At 43.8% G+C, this 19,798-nt stretch overlaps 1 protein-coding gene across 1 annotated transcript in view; it reads right to left on the bottom strand.

The window, feature by feature from the left end:
- SH3BP5 (SH3 domain binding protein 5) overlaps positions 1–19,798 on the bottom strand; it is a 47,973-nt gene that overhangs the window by 6,313 nt on the left and 21,862 nt on the right. The window contains exons 4-5 of the mRNA XM_035316352.1: positions 9,933–10,097; positions 2,209–2,339 (exon numbers count right to left, since the gene is read on the bottom strand). Coding sequence (XP_035172243.1) covers positions 2,209–2,339; positions 9,933–10,097 — 296 coding nt within the window. The remainder of the gene's footprint in view (positions 1–2,208; positions 2,340–9,932; positions 10,098–19,798) is intronic.

Raw genomic sequence — 19,798 nt, 5'->3', positions numbered from 1 at the left:
TTACTGAAACCAGGCCCACAACACAGCAGGCAAGGGCTACGCGGAGGCGATCGGCGTCCTACGTCACCAGATACCTAAGCCCACGAGTCATTCAAAGTGATTTTTAAAGCAGATGACAAGAAGAGTGAAAGGCACTTTGCCCAAGTCACCAGAGCAGAAAGTGACTTCCAAAAGCTAATACAGACAAGTTCATTGTCCTACAGCTCAGTGGCGCTGAACCATAAGATCTGGTGAATGTTAAGAACATGCAGCCTTATGCACATCCAGAGCTCGCAAGCAAGGACCCAGAAATAAAATTAAAAGCAAAATCAAAACCAAAACAATCCCGTAATCATCCACACATCAATTTTACAGGGCAAATCATCTAAATGACTTTCCTCCAGGCTGTCCTGGTCTTACTTTAGAACAGTAATGCTTTAAGCATCTTAATTCAAACTGAAACGTGGAGCAAACGCAAATCACTTTTTGCAGGAAAACAGCAACTCTTTCAGCATGTCTGCCCATGGGTTTGGGAGAGAGAGGCTGGACAACGTGATCCCAAAATGCCCAGGTGTTGCAGGCTGTGCCACATGGCTGAGGGAGGAGAGCAGAGCAGTTTGCTGTTACTAACTCCTCTGTGAAAAGCAGCTACCTGCCAGTTATGCCCTGCAAGACCAGCAGCTGCAAATTCAATGGTCTCAACTCCCACTTGACAGCACTAATGTTTTCTGCTCAGTTTCCATTTTCTTTTGCATGAAAATTGCAATGCCGTGAGACAGGTCACCTTTCCAACATCCCTAGGTAGCATGACTTCAATACATCCACGATAATACACCTGCTTACACCATTTGTTATCTTCCATTTTAATGCGAGGTTACAATAACTGGTGTTTCTCCTTTTTGGAGAGAAACTCCAAAACATCCTGCCTAGGTGGCTTATGCTGTCAGCCCTGCTGTGAAACAAAAGGGAATACACTGGGATCCCTCCACACACAAGTGAAAATCTCCTTATTTTGGGGAAAACAACACACACCACCACCCCTACAAGGGTAGTTTCAGCAAGGAAATAAAGACTTAGAATACAAATCACACAAGAGGCAGTTGGTGCATCAGGCTCAGCACCATAATCATTATAAAAAGGTGTATAAGGGCCCACTGACAACTTACCAGGGTCTTTATTTTTAAATCTTACTGTAAGAAAGATACTCCTGGTAGCCAAACCACTTCTCAAATTTTGCTCTTATCTACAGGAATCTGTCATTTTGTGATCTGATGATATTTTTGCACAGTCCCTGTGCAGTGCCAGACAAACAGCATGCAACTCATTCTAGCAAGCCACACTGCTATACTGTTTTAGCAAACATGCCTGGGTCTTCTTTGAGAAGTGCTAACCCTTTCTTGAATTGAGCAAACACCAATCAAAATAGACTTTTAGTTGACCAATTTCATGAAAAAAATCATTTTTAAGATAGAGGGATTAAAAGCTAAACACAGCAAGCAGATTGTTTAGACAGGCTACAGTCTGGAAATATAAAGAAAGACTGAGAAATATAAAGAGGATTAAGAATTGGTTGTAAACAGGGCCAAAATTTTAAATGGATTCTGAGCAAAAAGCTGTTTTATTTTTCTGCAACAGAGCAAAACTGCTCATCAAATGCACACACGCTTATTCATGACATTTACTGTTTAGCTATGCTCTCTGAAGTTTCTTTCTTTCTCCAAGAACAATTCTCACACAGCTTTGCTACGGCAGCGTTAGGAAGTAAACAAGTCTGACGTACAGCATGCTACCCTGATGCAGTCTCGCACCTTTCAGGTTTCTGTCACTTGCCTTGTTGCCTTCCTAACTATAAATAAGAATTAAATCACAAAAAAAAAAATCCTAAACTGCAAAACATCCACGCACAGAGCTCTGCTGCTCTGTGGGCAGCATATACGTGAAATCCCATATGCCTGTTTCTCTAGTCATGCGCCACGAAAGGGTTCAATGCACAAGAACACAACTAAGAACATGCCAGAAAGCTTTTCTTATCCCACTTAGTTCACCAATCTATCAAGTCAGGTGCTTCAAAAAGACGCTTAGGATGATGACACATGCAAGGAGAAATATTCTTCTACCAATGGTCTTGTAAAGGGCAACACACTGTCATGAGTTTCAAAAAACCCCCAGAATCAGTATCTCGTACAAGCAGACTTGATCATTAAGCCCATCTCCAAATGTGAAACCTACTTAGATTTATTGATGGCTCTTTTCAGCTTCTTCTCCAGCTGTTTCATCCTTCCCATGGCGGCGTTGTATTTGGCTGCAGTCTCCTTGTGAACCAATTCGCTTCTCGTTTTGGTTTGCTCTGCCTCCATGACCTTCAAGGGAGAAAAGACAAGGTTCAAGTATTTGAGCGGCAAGACTCAGTGATCATTTTACTTAACAGTATCTTCATAATCTCTCCAGTCAGGAGAGGGCTGAAGCCCAACCACAGGGGTGAGAGGATTGAAACGCAGTTCAGGCTGTCCCCTCACCATAACCACCAGTCACCAGAAAGCAGCATGTCCAATAAGACAGCCTGCTTGCAGGAGGCTAGAAAACTGACTTTTCTCTTTAAAGAGTTGGCCAGCCTCAAATCATGCTTTCAACATCAAAAACACGCAGAGGTTTGGGCCACAAGCTGACCCCCTATAATGCAGGGGGGTGGCGATACGCTGATGACCAGCCCCGTAACACACAGCAGCCCCAGTGTCAGCCGCTTTCCATGGCGAGCCTGAGCCTTCCCCAGCCGTCCAGGCTACTGCCCTGCACACAAGGTAGCACGTTCTTCAAGCAGCCATTTGTTCAAAGCTTCATAAATAAATGCTCACTGCCAGGGCATTTGAAAGCAACGAGGAGGATTCTGCGAATGCAAGAGGAGATGTCCTTTCATTAGCTTTTCTGCTGGCATCTCAGTCATGCCTTCCCGGTAATTCTATGCAGGGTACTTTTCTTTGGCAAATCTGAGCTGCTGAGGTGCAAGTCAGAAAATGCGTTTTCCTTAAATGCACTAGCGGACAGGATCCAGACCTGGTATGTTTAAAGTAATAGAACTGGTGACACTTCTGCACGGGTCTGGCAGTAAGGAGAAAGCAGGCCATTGCCACGCTCCCCCTCCTTCAACTCTGAAGGCACTTGTACAAAACAGAAAGGCAGGACCTACTTTCTCCAGTACTAAGTTTTCAAATATTTCAGCCATAAAACTAACTACTTCAGGCACACTTGTTCCAGCTGGCTTCCACCACCAGAACATGTCATCTATGCTCCTAGATGCACTGAGAAGAAAAAAAAAAATTCGAAGTATCTTTATCTTGAAAAACTTTCAAGAACGTGGAGCTATGAGTGAAGTGTCAGCCCTCAGGCTAAGATAACTAGGGAAAAAGAGCACAGTCAACATTCACCTGCTCGGTGTGCCAGTCTGCTTGGGAGAACTGGTACGTTGTCCTTTCTGATACCTAAATGTAAGTGTGAAACTGCCACAGGCCAAAGCTGCGCTGCATCAGCTGGAAGCTCCTGCTGCCACAACTGGAGGCCAAGTTGATCAACCACACACGCCACTTATTATTAAACAAAAGTTGCTACAGAACTACCAGGAAGAAAGGTTTCCAAATGCTCTTCTGATTACTTAAAATAACATACTCAACTGTAACACCCTTCAGCACATATAAGCCCACTTCAACACCCTGCTTCACATATCAGTAAGGCAAAGGCTTTGGAAAAAAGGTCAAGAAAATCCACCAGATTCACAGCGCGCTCTCCTGCATCCTGAAAACAAGCTGCAGCCTCATCTTGAAACGTTAGAAAGCTGGGCTGATGCGAAGACTTTCCCTGGTGAAATATGTCAGACAAGGCTGGTTTTAGCATGTGTCTTAAATGAAAATGCAGTCTCCAAAGGCTGCACAGAGGCTGGTTTGCCTTCTTTGTTGTGTGGTAAAGAAACTGCAATTTAAAAGCACTGGAAGGTACAAAATCATGGAGCGGCTGAAGTTGGCTGATTTTTAATTAGATGTCAATCCTTGCCATCCATTCTTGGGGCAAAATTAGCATTGCCTTTGATACCTGGGATCAACCACCTAAGTGCTACTAGCACTAGGGACTTAAAATGGGTGAGGTGTCGAGCACCATGTTGACTTTGCACATCTTTCATCTCAAACATCACAGAAACGCTTCCCCCTGCAAAACTGGGATTTGAGGATGACAGATTGTAAACACCTCAAACTATCTGACAAAACACAGAACGTGCTGCCAGCCATACACACCCACGCTCATTACCCTTTTGGGAAAGGAAAACAGGTTGTATACTTCATCCTTTTGAGAAATCGGTGATGTAAGGAACGCCATCCCCCCCACTCCCTGGTTTTCCTATAGGTGTTCTGCTGCCGTGCTCACCTTACCCACACAATCCTGGGGAGAGGGCAGGGACAATGCGTGCCTTTCCCAAGGGAGAGCTGCTCAAGGTGCCAAGCTGAGGACAAAGACGCAGTTCTGTGATACTTGAAGGCTGCCCCACAGAGGTATCTCCTTGGACATCCTGCTTCTGCCAAGATGCTTTTAAGGGTTTCATTCAGACAAGAAGAAACCAAAAGATGATCCACTCCTCCACTAAAGCCAAGCAGCCTCTAAATACAGAAACTGTCAGGGCATGTGGATAGAAACAGACTTGCAAACCATGCAGCCAGCTCTACATCCAGGAGGTTCAACATAAGACGAGCTAGGGAAAAGCGTTACCTTTTATGAGGGTCTTAACAGAAGACAGACAAGGCTTGTGTGGGAAAGATGCACTTGTAATTACTCCCCGCAATACTGCTGGGGGGGAAATGCTTTCTTACAAGGACTCCTTACAATTTTTCGGTCACACTTTCTGAATAAGCTGCTTTGTTTAGTAAATGTTACTGTGCTTCCACCAACAAACCTTGCTGAGGCCATCACAGATGCAATATCATCACTTCAAAAAAGCCAAAGATGAGCATGAGGATGGCACCTGCTCAAATTAAGACTCCTCACAAGACCTCTCTCCCCCTGACATTGTACCTGCCATTCATACCCAGCAGGGGGGAAACATACTGTTACATAGAAACACCCAGAGCAGATGAGCTTGCCTAGCATGACATTTCTGTAGCCTTCACCTATCCTTCATCACTAGACCGCCAGCTCCAGGCAGGACTCATCCTCCCAGGTAGCCCAGGCAACAGGATGCAACTATTGCAAAACAAACAAAAATACCAACACAGGTATCAATCAATTCCTCTTCCCTCCTCTACCCTCTATTTCCAACCCAGACATCTGGGAAAGGAAGGTCAGTACAGAATGTATGTTACTAGTGAATAGGTCTGCACAAGGAGCTTTGTTCCTCCCAGCCAAGAAACGTGCATGAGCTGAAGTCAAAGATGGACTCCAGGAAAACTGCAGTAACAACAACAGCTGCAAAAGAAACATCAGTGAAACTGAGCAAAGCTGACCATCCAAGCCAGAGAATTGTTCTGGACATCTGTTCCTTTCTCCAAAAATTAAATTGATGACTTATCTAGGAGAATTAGAAATACAAGAGGTAAGCCAACGCAAGATCAGTAAACCAGAAGGACAGAATCAACTATACAAGGGATAAAGATATTAGAGGGAAGAACAGAAACCATACTGCATTTGACTTCCAGCGCGAAGGGATGGAGAGATTAGGGCAGGGAAGGCTGTGGGTATTTTTGTTGTTTCTTTCATCACCTTTTCCCCCCCTTTTTCTCCAAGTAGTTCTATCTGTAGGAAGTATCTCTTCTCTCCACATCACAAAGTACCCACGCATTTTACACTGACAGATGGTACTGCACGGTGTAATATCAAAGGGAGCTTCACAAGCCAAGTTAAACCAAGAGGGAGCATGCCTCCTCCCTCTTCACTCTCCCCTCACCCCTTCCTTTAAAAAATGTTTCATGATCCAGAGCCAAAACACTTCTTCTCCCTGCCAGAATTTATGAAGTGAGCATATCTCACAAAAGACTATAAAAGCAGAACATTTTGCAGATTGCATCAGCAATTAGAAATTAGCAGTTTCTCTTGAAATTCATGAAGGATCTTCCTTTCTGCTCCAACTTGTCTCAAACTTCAGGTAATGCTCTGTTCATACTTTTGTACATATTTATGTACAAGAATGGTTTTCTACAGGAGAGTAAGTGCCAAGATCTCTGCCCTTCATCCCTCCAAAGCCCTCCATCCTCTGGCCCTCGCATAGCATGGCATACCTAAAACACTGGTAAGCCAACAGCACTTTTCTTCTCCAGGCAGCTTAAGGACTCATCAGACCTGCCTACGTACAAGCCAGGTGACTGCATTTCCATTATAATCAACAGAGAATTCACCTCACGGTGCACATCCTCATCTGGTCACGCAAATTGTTCTCCAGACACCGTCAGCTTGATGATCAGACCCCCTTTGATTACAGGGGAATTTTAAGCAGTTAACTCAGATGTACAAAGTGATGTTCTGGACACCTAAAACTGATGAGCTAAATCCCAGCCTACGTGTCATTACAGCCATCTCAGATCTGTTGAGAAACGGATTTAGAAAAAAAAAAAAGCACAGGAATTTATTCAAAAACATACACCCCGTTGAGAGCCGAGGTGGGAAAAGAAGCTGCCTGACTTGCAGGATCGCTTCACAGTCCTGCGCTTCTCTGTGGTCAGCGCATAGCTCGAGCGCAGACACTTGCAGGGATTAGCTGCATCTTCACAGGCAGGCTGGCATCTATTTAAACACACAGCTTCCTTCGCTTTTTCGGAAACCTAGCTCAAAAGGTAAAGAAATTACTGACACCCCGTACTCCCTGTACCTACTCATGCTGGATGCCTGCTCCGCAAATAAGTGTCTTCCACACGTTCTGCTTCCAACCCATCCAGGAGAGGCAATGTTTCTGCAACACTTCCATTTCTCATCAGTTTACACAGATGACTTTTCTATTTCAGTGGATACAAAAGGCCTGTTTACAGAATCCTGTTAGACTGCTGAATTAAAAATAGCAGTATTAGCAGCTTCTCAATCCAAGAAGAAATCAAAAAGCAGTTACACCGTGCAGCCCTTAGCTCCACTTCCTTCCAGCAAGGGTCTGCAAATAGCATTTCCTGCTCAGTGCCCTGGAATACAAGTCTTTGTCCACAGCCACTAGGTCAAGTGCAAAAGCAACCTGGCAGTATTTCCATAAACATTTATATTTAAAAAAAAAAGAAAAAAAGAGGGAAAAGTGTCTCATTTGTTCTCTTGCTTACCCTTTTCCCTTATGTTCTTGCACTGTTTGTCAGCTACCAAGCTGTTGTAGGGCTCGGATTTGTTCCAAATTTTAGATTAATTCAATAGGGCCTGCTACCTCTGCCTTAAAATAGCAAATAAAAACACTTTGCTCTTGCCTGACACCTCTACCAATATAAAAACAAGTGAATTAGAAACCCACTTCTGACATTTGGCCCAGAGATGCTTTTCTGCACTTGATTCATTGCTGTACAAAGCACAGCACTGGATTATTCTGTCCAATATATCTGTCACCTACAAGTACAGGCAAAAAACTTAGCAAATTCAATCAAAAAAAAGGCTAGTGCAACTAAAGTGCAAGAACTTTCTCCAATTTTGCTACGTGGAAGCAGAGGAATTCTTTTTTAAAGCCCAGCCTTCACCCTTAGTAACATTACTTAGCATTAGTAATTTCTAATGTAATTAACAGCTAATGATTTGAGTATACAAGAACACCAACAGCCAAGAAGTACCTTTGTTCTATGAGATCTCATCTGCCAACTCGTTTTCATTCATGGCTTGGTAGGCACTGATGATGTTTTCTGCTCCTTGAGCCCCCAGCTATTTTGTTTACCTCACTGCACCCTAAGCACTCCACTAATTGCATGCACTGAAACCAAGAAAGCATTCACTCTGCTCCTAAAAGGCAGATATAAAACTCAGTCAGCACTCCAAAAAACTAATGCCAGATCTGTTCAGTCAACACTTCCAACAGTATTTTATTTTTATTTTTCCCCTTGTTGGCTCTGCCCCTAGTCTTGAGATCCCCAGCACGGGTAATGGAAATTAGGAGACAAACTTCCATGTCATTCTCTTGAAACCTGCTGTATCCCGGAAAGGCACAGATACATGCGTTCTGGAAACTGGGTTTACCCAGACTATTTTAAGCACCAGAAAGAGTAGGATAACACAGTTTCCATCCAAGGAGCACTCGGCTGCTCTATACAATTCAGCCCGTGCCTAGGAGACTTTACATCTGCCATGAATAAACATAAGGTTCCTATTTACTGTTCAGCTGCAACCATCAGAGATGTCACGGTCTGAATCCGCCCTTTAACAAGTAGATGTGTTGCACTCGGTGCTGATAAATGCGAACACCACCAGCTCCACATAACACTCTGAAAAATCACCTTCTGCTCTAAGTTACTGGGTCTGCAAACCTCAGGTGCCTCGGTCCTCTTGGCTGCAGGCTGTCAGGGAAGCACTAAGGGTTGTAGAAGGAGACTGGGATCCCCTAGAAATATCCAAGGGGAAGAGGAATCCACTTAACCTCTCGAGATGCCCAGCACCTCTTCCCTTGTGCACCACAACACAAATTTTCATTACATCAGCTAGAGAGAGGCAGCTGATCAGTGGTTGCCATCACTCTCCGCCACATCTCAGCAGTTCAGAAGCCAGAAGCTCTAAGCAACTCTTCAACTCCTTAGGTGCTTCCAGCCTTATCACCTAACTGCTCTTACAATCAAAAATTGCGTATGCATTTCTGGACTTTGCTCATATCAGACAGGGAAAACAACTAGGGGAAATGACAGCTGCTGGCATCTCATCACGCACACACAGAGCACAAAGTTGGGTCTCACTTCAAAAATGCACAGAGGGTACCAGATCTGCAAATGCTTTATGACAACAGGGACAGTAACACAAAAAATACCCCCGAGTATTTGTGTTTTATTTATTTATTTATTTACTTATATGCCAGGTTTTCCATCTCTCCCCTACACTGCCAACATCCTTTTTGTTCCCTGTTTCATCTTCTGGCAGCTGGTTTTTACAACTCACTCTGAAATAGAGGCTTTTTTTTTTTATAACTGAGAAGCTTCTGCAACAGAACAGAGCTAACACATTGAGGACTGCAAGACAATGCGAGCATTGTATGGCACGCTCACTACGTTTGGAATAGCAAGCTCAGCTTCACTGCCATATCAAGGCAACTCTGACAGAACAAAGGTTTTTAACTTACATTTTTGTTTCTTTCATGTTAAAAAAACCTTTCTGCATTTTTTTTTTTAAACAGACAAGCAAAAAAGAGGCAAGGCAAATGACAGGAAAGATCATCTTGACAGCTGCTGAAATGAATGCTGCCTTTCATTGTTAGTGCATCTTTTCTGTAGATTTAAAAAGACCTTACAAAGAAGGTAAGATCTTGTCTAAATTTAAAAGCTAATTCAAATAGAATAGAGTGCAAGCTTAAAATGCAACACACATTCTTGAGTAATTCAGCATGCAGACACACACTCCAGAAAAACATTGTCTTGTTGAAATTTATTCCATGCTGAGAACAGGTGATACTAAAATTGGAACATATCCCTGGTACTCCATGGTCAGGGCTTCCATAACAAATGCATTCAGGAATATCCAGCCCTATGCAATTATTTTGGCATAGCTCCAAATGCAGGTATGCCCGAAGACATTGTTTATTCCTATTACATAGATGGGGATTTTTTTCTTTTGAGAGCCACTCCTTCAGCTACCAGTAAAGTCAGATAGAGAACTACAGCTTGTCCCAGAAGCAGCTCAAAGGTCTCAGGCTTTATTTCCTACATGTCACACATCTGGACCAATAGAATTTTTTTTTTTTTCCCACAAACAAGCACTGTGTCCTAAAGGAGAAAAAAACATGGAAGAGACAGATGCTGTGGCAAGCAACCTTGCGTTTACATTACCCTCTGAGTAGCATGGTTGAGCATCTCTTGCCAGGCAGAGTCAAACTGACGTTTGTCATCCTCCAGCAGCCTCTGCTCAGCAAGTGAAATGGTCTCCTTTGCAGCACGCAGCACTTCAGTAGCCCTCTGAAAATCCTGAGTCGCCCTCTGAGCTTCCAGCTGTGCCTAAAGAAGGAGAAATCGGGATTAGAGTCAAAGGAACTCAGTCATGTTTAAAGATCTACCACGCTAATCCTAGGACTTTAAAAACACTTACTCCTGTGTTACTGTTTCCCAACCGTTTGCTTAGAAGTGACACACATTTCCTCACTGCAGTAAATACTGCCAAGACACCAGTTCCCACCCAAACAGGTAATTTGCAAAGAACTGCCTCAGTGTTTGTAGTCAAAAACACAGAGCTGATGGCCTACAAATAAACACCTAGATGAGTGATGAATAACTTATTTAGGTTTAATCACTGAGAAATAAAAGAAAAAAAATGCAATAGCAAACTTGTAGCCTGTCAAGAATACACTGAGAAAGGCACTCCCTCAGTTTGGTTGGTGTAGATTTTTATCTGGTGGACCATTAATCATACTGAGGAAATGTTTTGCAAGTATTACATTGCTATAAAGCATAAACAACTTTTCCAAGAAGGTAGCAGTTAGTTCTTTGGATGTTCTGCTTTGCTATCACGGGGACGCAACTGGTACAGCAAGCCCCCAGTACACAGACAAGGGCAACCAAGGGAATTTGTAATGCACTTAAAACACTGATAAAGACCCTGCTGTGCCCTTTGGAAACTGCTGTTATTTCAGCAAAATAACAGCAAGTCTGAGCTTGAAGGAAATGCTTTTGAACATGTGCACATAAGCTGGGAAGAACAGACTTCTGGTGAAGAAGAGTTGCCGTGAGAGCAAAATCTGCTCTACGACAACATATCCAACAAAGCAAGCACAGCTCAGCAGCCATACAATCGGTGAGCTGGGGATCTCTCTTACTCTGAGCCAAAAAAGAAATAAAAACATCTACCATAGATTGCACCTGCAGACCATCAGTATCTCTCCTGAAATCTTTAAAGGAGCTCTTGCAATATCCGAGTCCCACTCCAGGCAGCCCTCAGGATGCTCACGCCCCATCTCCCAGGCTGGAGCCACCTCCATTTTCCACAGCCGAGTGTCAGCCCCCTGGGGTCACTAACACAGCGCTAAGCCCTCGCCTATTCAACCCAAAAAGGGAGAGGAGCCAAGAAAGCAGAAATAATGCCAGACACGCTGCAGGCTTCAATAGCATCGTGGTGACGGAAGTTGTAACAGAGTCCACAGAGTTCAGCAGCCTGCAGCGTTGCACTCGAGCACCAGCAACGTGTCCTAGATGTCCAAAACCGGTGACTTTCTGATGAACAGACAAAGAATGTCCATAAACAAATGGCCAGTGTTGAGCGCTTGCTGGTTTTGTTGTTGTTGTTGTTGTTTTTTCCCCCTTTGTCTGGTTTTAAATAAGATAGAGGTGTTCTCTCCTTTTATAGTTATCACTGAATTGTCAGCAATTTTCACATTCAGGCTTTCAAACGTGCACATTTCACATTGCTTTCCTTCATCAGGTCTTTTTTTATTCAAAGTTTCGTGGTCATTTGCTATTTTTCAACTCCAGCAGAAGTTTACTGCAACTCAAGTCCTTTTAAGGTTGACAAACAAATACCTCATTCAGCTGAAAATTAAGATCTTTACCTGAGGTTTTCTACACTGTATTTTATATGATTCATAAATTTATAAGTAGTGGTTTTGAGCTGTTTTGCATTGAAATAAAGCCCTCCAAACATAAGCTTTACAATCAATTAACTGAACATCGAGCACAGTGAAGACTGTTTTCATTTACACTTCAATGATTTATTTTTTTTAAAAAATAAGACTGGAAATTACTGAGCTTATACCTACGGGAAATGTCTCTGAGCAGCCATGACTGACAGAACAAAATAATGAATAAACCTTTGCATGTCATGATACACAGAGAAGGAGGCTGAGGCTGAACCAAAGGAAAGGACTCACATACAGAATACAAACCCGAGGAAGATGAAGTCTTTCACGAATAAAGGAAGAGGCTTTGGTGTAAAGAAATGGTGGTCATTTGGGAAGTAGCCAAAAATCCCTGACACAAAGTGGGAAATAAAAAGAACATCAAAACATTTCTCCAGAGAACAGCTGGCTACACATCCTCAACACCAGCTGCATCAAATACCTTCACACTTCAGACACCATCGTTACTTGTAAAGGTAATGGAAAGAAAAACCTTCCCTCCCTGCCCCATGGCAGGGTGGAGACGAACACCTAATTTAAACACAAGTCTTGAAAGGAAATAAAGCACACTAAGTCTCCCTTATGATGTCCTGAAATAGCAGCAAGCTCTGCTTACTTCCTTCCCTTACCACACAGAAAGGTATTTCACCCCAAAGTGAAATATGAGTTCCGTGTCAGAGGTCTTTCAGCTATTAGGAGTCAAGGGGGGGAAATCAAAGTCATCACAGTCGGAGCAATGATTTCCTTTCAGCCTTGGTCCTTGATGCAATTCCTTCTGAAGTGGCTGTTGTTTTCCACAGAAGAGAAGTTCATCCAGCTGTGCCCTTTGCTGCTTTCAGGCAGCTCACACATCTCCATCTTATCTGAAGTTTTCATTAAGAGCCAGAACATTAAAGTGTTAATTTCCATGCAGGTCTGCACACCCCAAGGCAGCACAGTGCTTTCGGCCACTTACCATTAGCCTAGTGCAAATGCATTAATATGGTCTTTTAGAAATTCTAACAACAACAACAAAAAAAACACAAACAAAACAAACAAACAGAAAAACCTCATACATGATGTTTCCCTACCACTCTCAGTCACCAGATGCCTGTTTCCAACCTGTTGATGCAATTTACAAATTCAGAATATACCTGGTTAAAGAATATTTTGATTTAGCCACTAACACAAGCCCTGGTAACCACCAAGCATTGAAAAGCTTTCTGAGGGTCTTTAAACAAGGCTCAACCTAAGCTTTTAACAACGGACACAGAAGAAGCCTAAATCTTGGTCCCCAAAATACCCTCTACTGAACACTCTGAAAATTCACAACTCTTTTCTCTTCCAGCAAGTTCAATCCATGCTAGTAAAGGCAAATACAAATAAATGTTAAAAGTTTTCCATAAAAATAGTTTGAGACAGGATTTTAGAAGCTAAATGAAATGCAAGACTCCAGTAACAGCCTGCACCAAGTACTGAGGACACGGGGAAGAACTGTGCCAGAACAGGACAGATTTCCATGGAAGATCATCCAGAGGGAGCCAGGTCCCAGCAACGAGGCTGCCAAAGCCCAGTCCCAGAGGAGGCATCACCTCTACGGCTCTCCCAGTGCAGGTGAGGGCCTGCCCGCACAAGAAGCTCCTTGCAAACGCAGGAAAACAGACTGGCGACCCATTCCTAGCGCAGGCAGAACTGCACCAGCAAGTCTGTTTTCGAAACTCGAGTAAAACCAGATCCCAGGGGCAAGAGGAGCCCAGGAGAAGTACAGTTTTCTCACCGTAACTGCATCAGCACTTGAAAGTTTCTGTTGGCACAAACACCTGGGTCAGGGATCAACACATCTAAGCCAGCAAAGAGTCTGCAGAGCATTAGGAGCTGAGTTTCCAAATCCCCAAGGAAAACAACACTTAATGGCAGCTTGCAGCACTAGCAGCTCTTTTGATGAAGCCTCTAAAGCACAGCAGGAAAATGTTCTCTATGATAAGAAAACCAGAAGGTAAATCTACAATTCAGCTAGACTTTTTAGTTGTTTGGTATCTCTAGCACCTGGACTTGTAGGACACGTAAGAGCCAAAGCTGAAAACAGGCAGGCCCGTAATTCTAGCCACATTCAGTTTCATGCCCTGTAACAGCGTGGGCAAATGGAAAACTCAAACCAAAACGTACCTAAATACTCTCAGCTGTATTTGTTGAATGCTAGTCAACAAGGCCAGTTTGAAAACACTGTTCAGGAACACAAAACGTTTTTTGATTTAAGCAAAAGAGTTAGTCCAAATAATTTCACTTCAACAGTTATCTGAAATCAGTCTGCAGTCTCATTTTAAACAACAATTTTAAACAGAGCCTGGCAAAGAGGAAAGCTAAATGGTAGGGTAAAGAAAGATACGTTAGTCATTAGAGAAACATCAACAGGCCTGTGGTTTTGCAGACCTGAAAAGGGATACTCAAACACTTTTTGGTTAGTACAGTTACTCAGTAATTAGCCTTCATTTAAAATTCCCTCCAGCATGCATGAGTTTTTTCTGCACCACCACCACCAAACTGCTCCCACAGTCCCAATCTCAAGCCTATTGGTTGCTCAGCTTGATGGAAGAGGTCAGAGCCATGCTCTCCATGTCCTTTTAAAACCAAAGAAAGCAGGAGCTCGCATCTCCAGCCAGCGTCTTTACATTGTTTCAGTACAGTGGTTATTTCCTCTCAAAAGACCAGAATTCAAAATTCAAACAAACGGCTGAAGAAGCAGGTTATTGTGCTTTAAAACACAAACTGGTATCTGAGAAGGGAGGTGCTTAGCCTTGAGATAGCACAAGTGAAAACGTACCAGGAATCAGGACAAAAAGCTCCTAGGAAGGCTGGGGGCAAGTCGGATGTCAGCTTTCTGCCTGTTACCCGTATCGGTGCTGCCTGATAGAAATTAATCAGCATAAAGGCGAGCATCTCTTTCAAAAGTCAGGAGCTCAACCAGCAAAATCTCTTACTGAAAACGACAAAACCTTGACACCTTGGAAACTGAGGAACCTGTGTCCCAGCTCTCAGCCCCACAGTTACCAGGAGCTCATCGTGTCTGATCACCAGAACTTTGTGCCAGGAAATGTAAGTGAATGTTTTGACCACTACAAACCCTTCCCCATCAGTGTAGAACATGGGACACAAACATGGGACCCCTTGAGAAATGCAATTAAACAACCACCCAGACCTCAGCTAAGGAAAATCCCACTGTCACAGCAGCCTCCTGCACTTGTCCACACCAGCGACCTCCTCTCACCAGCTTGTCTCCCTCGCCTCAGCACTCAGAGCCTCAAACCTCTTCCCAGCCAGCTCCCAGATACTCAGAAACAACATGCAGTAGTAGCAGCACTCGCAGAAGCCAGTGGAGCACTGTGATAAAAAAGGCATCAGCTTTTAAAATACATAATGATGTAAAATTAAAGGGATACCAACAGGGGTTCGTAATTACAAGCTATTTACTACTGCAGTGAGGTCCCTCTGGGGAGATATGACAAGCTCTCCTTTTTGGGAGATGCATCCTCACGGGCAATTCCCCTCCGAGTCTACACAGGGCCCTGCAGAGAAGGGAGCCATGCCCAACTGCTGGATTACGCTTTTAGCTAAAGGTAGGGATGAAAATAGAAAAGGTAGGCTGTGGCAAGCACATAGAAGAACACAGAAACGCCACCTTTTTAAAGAGGGTCATCCTTCCGGAGTTGGCAGCAGCACACAGATGTACTTCCAGGCCAGCACAGACACATCAGCTTGTCCATTTTCAAAGCAGAAAACCCTGTACTCTTTAATTATGAAATACGATTTTCTCTTCAGTCCACTTAGCTTTTATTGCCCCAATCCCCATCTGCAGTTAGAGCCCTTGCCCAACTGATCTAATAGAGGATTTTTTCCACCCTACAACACACAGCCTGAATTTTCTGTTTTAACATAACCAGGACACATACTCCTCTTCCTCATTTCATCTAACTTCCATTTTTTTATTGCTGCCCAAGTAGTTATACAAGACTGTGCAGTTTCCCTTTCACAATGGTGTTCAACAAAGGTGAGTTTTTTCAAGTATCTGCAAAAAGGGCTTTTCATTTTGAATAGGTTCACCTGCCTTACCTCATCACGTGCTGCCAAGATCATGACAACTGCTTTATTTCAGCATTTCTGTGCTTTGCCAATAAAAGACATGGCAAATTTCTTCTATGAAATGATTATAAGGTGGAGCGTGAAGGGAACACTTGCTGCTCAGAACAAGGCAGCAGCAAGCCATGCGCTGGCCTAAGGCCTTTGCTCTGTAAGAGTCTTTGTCTGTTAATGTGAAACCCTTGTCTCTCTCATTCACTACTCTTTAAAACAGCTTAATTCACTACTCTTTAAAATAGCTTAATTGCCACCAGCAAAACTTACTTGCTTACTACAAAACAGATAATGACTTAACTGGCTTCCAGTCGTGCTCTTCAGAAGCAAGTAAGATTCAGATGTTTCCATTCTGGCTTGCTCTCCTTCATTGAACAACATCCCATGGATAATTTGCTGTGTAACATACAACATTCTTTAAAACAGGAACCTTCCTCCATCAGTCACCTACCAGAGTTGCCAGACCCTCTTTGAGTAGCACAACCTGCACCTTCGGGGATCACTCTAACCCTGGTGGCTGTGCTGCCATGTTCTGCACAAGCTTCTCTCAGGGACAAAGACATCAGGATCACTCCTCCTCTACTTTGGCATCACCTGGCTTGCTCACTACTGCTGGGGCTTCAATAATTCAGAAACCTACAAGGTGAAGGCACAAGCTCTCACTGCAGCAGAGTAACTAGCCACCGAGTGCTGCTGTTTGGCCCCCCATTTTCCTGTAACAACCAGAGCAGCCCAAACACCAACATTGACATCCCAACGCCAACCTCAATACCAACACTGCTGCACCTGCAGCAAATCTGCAGGTGATGAGAAGTTAGAGGAGGTGGTTGAAAGGACAAACGGCAGAACCTGAACCTAGAGGGACCTTGTGAAACTCAACTGGGCCAAAAGAAACCTCATGAGGTTCAACAAAGAGAAGCGATGAGTCTTGCACCTGGTGCGGAATGACCCCATGGCTTGTGCAGATGGGAAGTTCAGCCCAGCCAAAAAGGGACCTGCACATTACAGCGGGTGCCAGGCTGAAAAAGCTGACAGTGTGCTCTCGTTGCAAGTCAAATCATGTTTGACCTAGGCTATGTTCCAGGGATTGTCAGCTGTAGCTGCCAGATCATGGGAAGTTACCATCACCGCTACTCAGTGTGGCGGTTCCACATTGAATACTGTGGAACATCCAGTTTTGGGTCCCTCAGTTCAAGAGAGATGTCAAGACACTGTTCAGGGTCCACTGAAGATCCACCATATCAGTCAGAGCCTATAATGGCTCCTGCAAGGAGTGCTGAGGGATAGGGGCTGGTCCCTCCCTTGCTAGACTAAACTAAGGAGTGATCAGATTAGCTACCAGCTAAGATTTGAAGAGCAGCTGCCAAGGTTGTTGAGTCGAATGATCACTTCCCAGCAGCAGTGTAATGTATAACATGACGCCAACAGCCACAGCTTGGATGTTCAGGTTGCACACTGAAAAAAAAATCTTTTCTACAAGAGGGACAGGGTGACCCTCAGGCAGGTTACCCAGGGAGGCTGTAAATCTCTGTCTCTGGAGGTTTTCAAAACTTGGCACAGCCACAGCTGATTTAATCCAGGAACCGACAGTACAGCTTTGAGCAGGAGGTTGGATCAGAGGTCCCATACAACCTGTACTTCTGTCAAATAGCACGTATTTGGGTTTTTTTTGTCAAGCAGTGGGAAATCAACAACACAGAGCACAGTTACAAAAGACCCTACACTGATGCTGAATGTTTTCCTAGATTCTCAGACCTATGCATACAATTTCTTGAATAACTCAAATAGTGACAGGGCTGGGGCACTTAAATAATAATAATAAATAAAAAAAAGACCATGACCTTCCTTTCCCCTCTCCCTACAGACTAAAAACCCCAAGCCAAACCAGAACTATGAGTTTGTCAAAAGACAGAAACCCCTTCTTGCTGTAGGCTACGTACAGATGCTTATAAACAACTTATAAAAATCCAAAGCCTCTGGAGTGACCTCATTATGGCAGATCTGAGGCTTTTTGTGATATATACTAATCTGTGGTGATTGTCTGCATTACAGACAGAAAACGCAGTCTCTCAAGAGTCTGAAACACCCTTGTATTCTTTAAGCTGATGATTGAAAAGCTATGAAACCACACAGGTTAGAATTTACTTTTTCAAGAACAGAAGATTTTTATTCATGTGGAGGAAGGGAAGAGGCAAGGGGAGGGGGAAAATAAGTCTTGCTAACGCGTTTTGAAGCACAAACCGTTTCCTTCCTGCTGCATAACCAATGAAACGCCTGTGGAATACAATGACCAGATGTCTCTGTTTCTGCTTTCGATTAGGTGTCTTTTTCTTGTGCTAGGCTTTCTGGTGCTGTTCATGCATCTTACCTCTCTTCTTCTAACAGCTTAATTGTTATAGAACTGACCTGACTGCTGGTTCTGAGTCAGTTTTGTTTTCCTGGTAAACCTGGACTACAAAAAGGCCCGGGAGATAAGAGCAGACCTATGCAGCATGTTGCTAAAGTTAGGGGAGTTACGCACATCACCTAAGACAGGCTCACAAGCCATATTATTCCAAGAGATAAAAGGCTCAGGGCGTCACCAGCAGCTCACTTCATTAACTGTTCTGTTGCCAGCATGCAGACAGATGGCCTCAAAAACTGAATCTAGCAGCTGTGGAAAGAAACAAGAAAGAAAATATCCAAGTATACAATACCAAGCCTTTTGGCCTTCCATCCTTTTTTCAAGAGGTTGTTCCAAGTTGCTGGAGTTACCCAGCCTAGTTATCGAGTCTACAGCATCAGAATATGCCAAATTGTTCATGCTAACGCCATCCAGACACAGCTTTCTTGGGCACTCGTTGCCATCTGCCTGCTAGTTGTACAGAATTATAAAGCTGCTGCCTGCTGGAAGACGGGATCACAGAACACATCCAGGTTTTTCTCTCCAAGGTATAATCACCTTATTAAGAAAATAAAATCAAGACAAGCCCTCAGAACGCAGCTGAGTGTTGGGAGGAGGGTTAGGCAGTGACTCAGTGAGTCCAGGGCTTACAGCTGGTTTCTAGGTTTACAGACGCTCTGTATGCTCATCTGCACCTGGCAGCAGCCTTCTTGGCTGCAATTAAATATAGAAGCAAGGAACAAACTCCCACAAATACACACTGCTAGATTTACACAGCCTGCCTTAATGGATCTTGCTAATTAACCAAGATAACAAATGTTTAGTGGACACGGCAGAAATATGTAGGAGAAACACTGCGTCTCACCTCATTGCCTCCAAAGCAGCAAACGCCTGCAGAACTTTCCAGAGGGCAGGCAAAAGGTTGGCAGCCTGCTTCTGACAGCACACCTTGTGCATGCACAGACACCAGATGTGCAACGAGAAGGCACGGGGACAGGAGTTTCACCTGGGTGATGGGGTGTTCTGGACTTGTTCTCCTGGTCCCTAGAAAGCAGCAACAGCAACAGCCCATCCTCAACAGCAGGGACACGCTCTAGAAGAAAGGCCCAGGCTGACCTTGTGAATCTCTGACAAGATGTACAAGACTTCCGAGGAGTCCATGGACTATTCCCTAAGGGGCCTGTTGAAGATCTACATCTACTGACCTCCAAGCATTTCTCCTAGTGGAATTACACACACCTCCAGAGCACATGTGAATATCAGGCTTGCTTAGCTTAAAGGAAAAAGCTGTGGATGGTGACCTGGACACACGAAGGGCTAAGACCATCACTTGAAGGAAAAAGTCTAGGTAGTAGCAGGGACAGAATTTCATTTCCCCTTCACAGCAATAAAACCCTCCTGTAAGAAGAACAGGCCATCAGCACCCTTTACTAAGTGAAAAAGGAACATCAGAAGCAGACACGGCTAAAGAAGATGGACATTTCTTCCACAGAAGAAATTTCTACCAGTGACTTTTAGCTTCTAACAGAAGGACTGCAAGTTTGCTTCAAATAAGAATCTTCTCTTACAGAAACTGAGTCTGTTCAGAGCCATTCTCACAC

This window comes from Oxyura jamaicensis, chromosome 2, assembly GCF_011077185.1.
Source record: "Oxyura jamaicensis isolate SHBP4307 breed ruddy duck chromosome 2, BPBGC_Ojam_1.0, whole genome shotgun sequence".
NCBI classification, from domain to species: domain Eukaryota; kingdom Metazoa; phylum Chordata; class Aves; order Anseriformes; family Anatidae; genus Oxyura; species Oxyura jamaicensis.
Note: the sequence above shows the minus strand (reverse complement) of the source record. Positions and strands in the feature narration are given on the sequence as shown.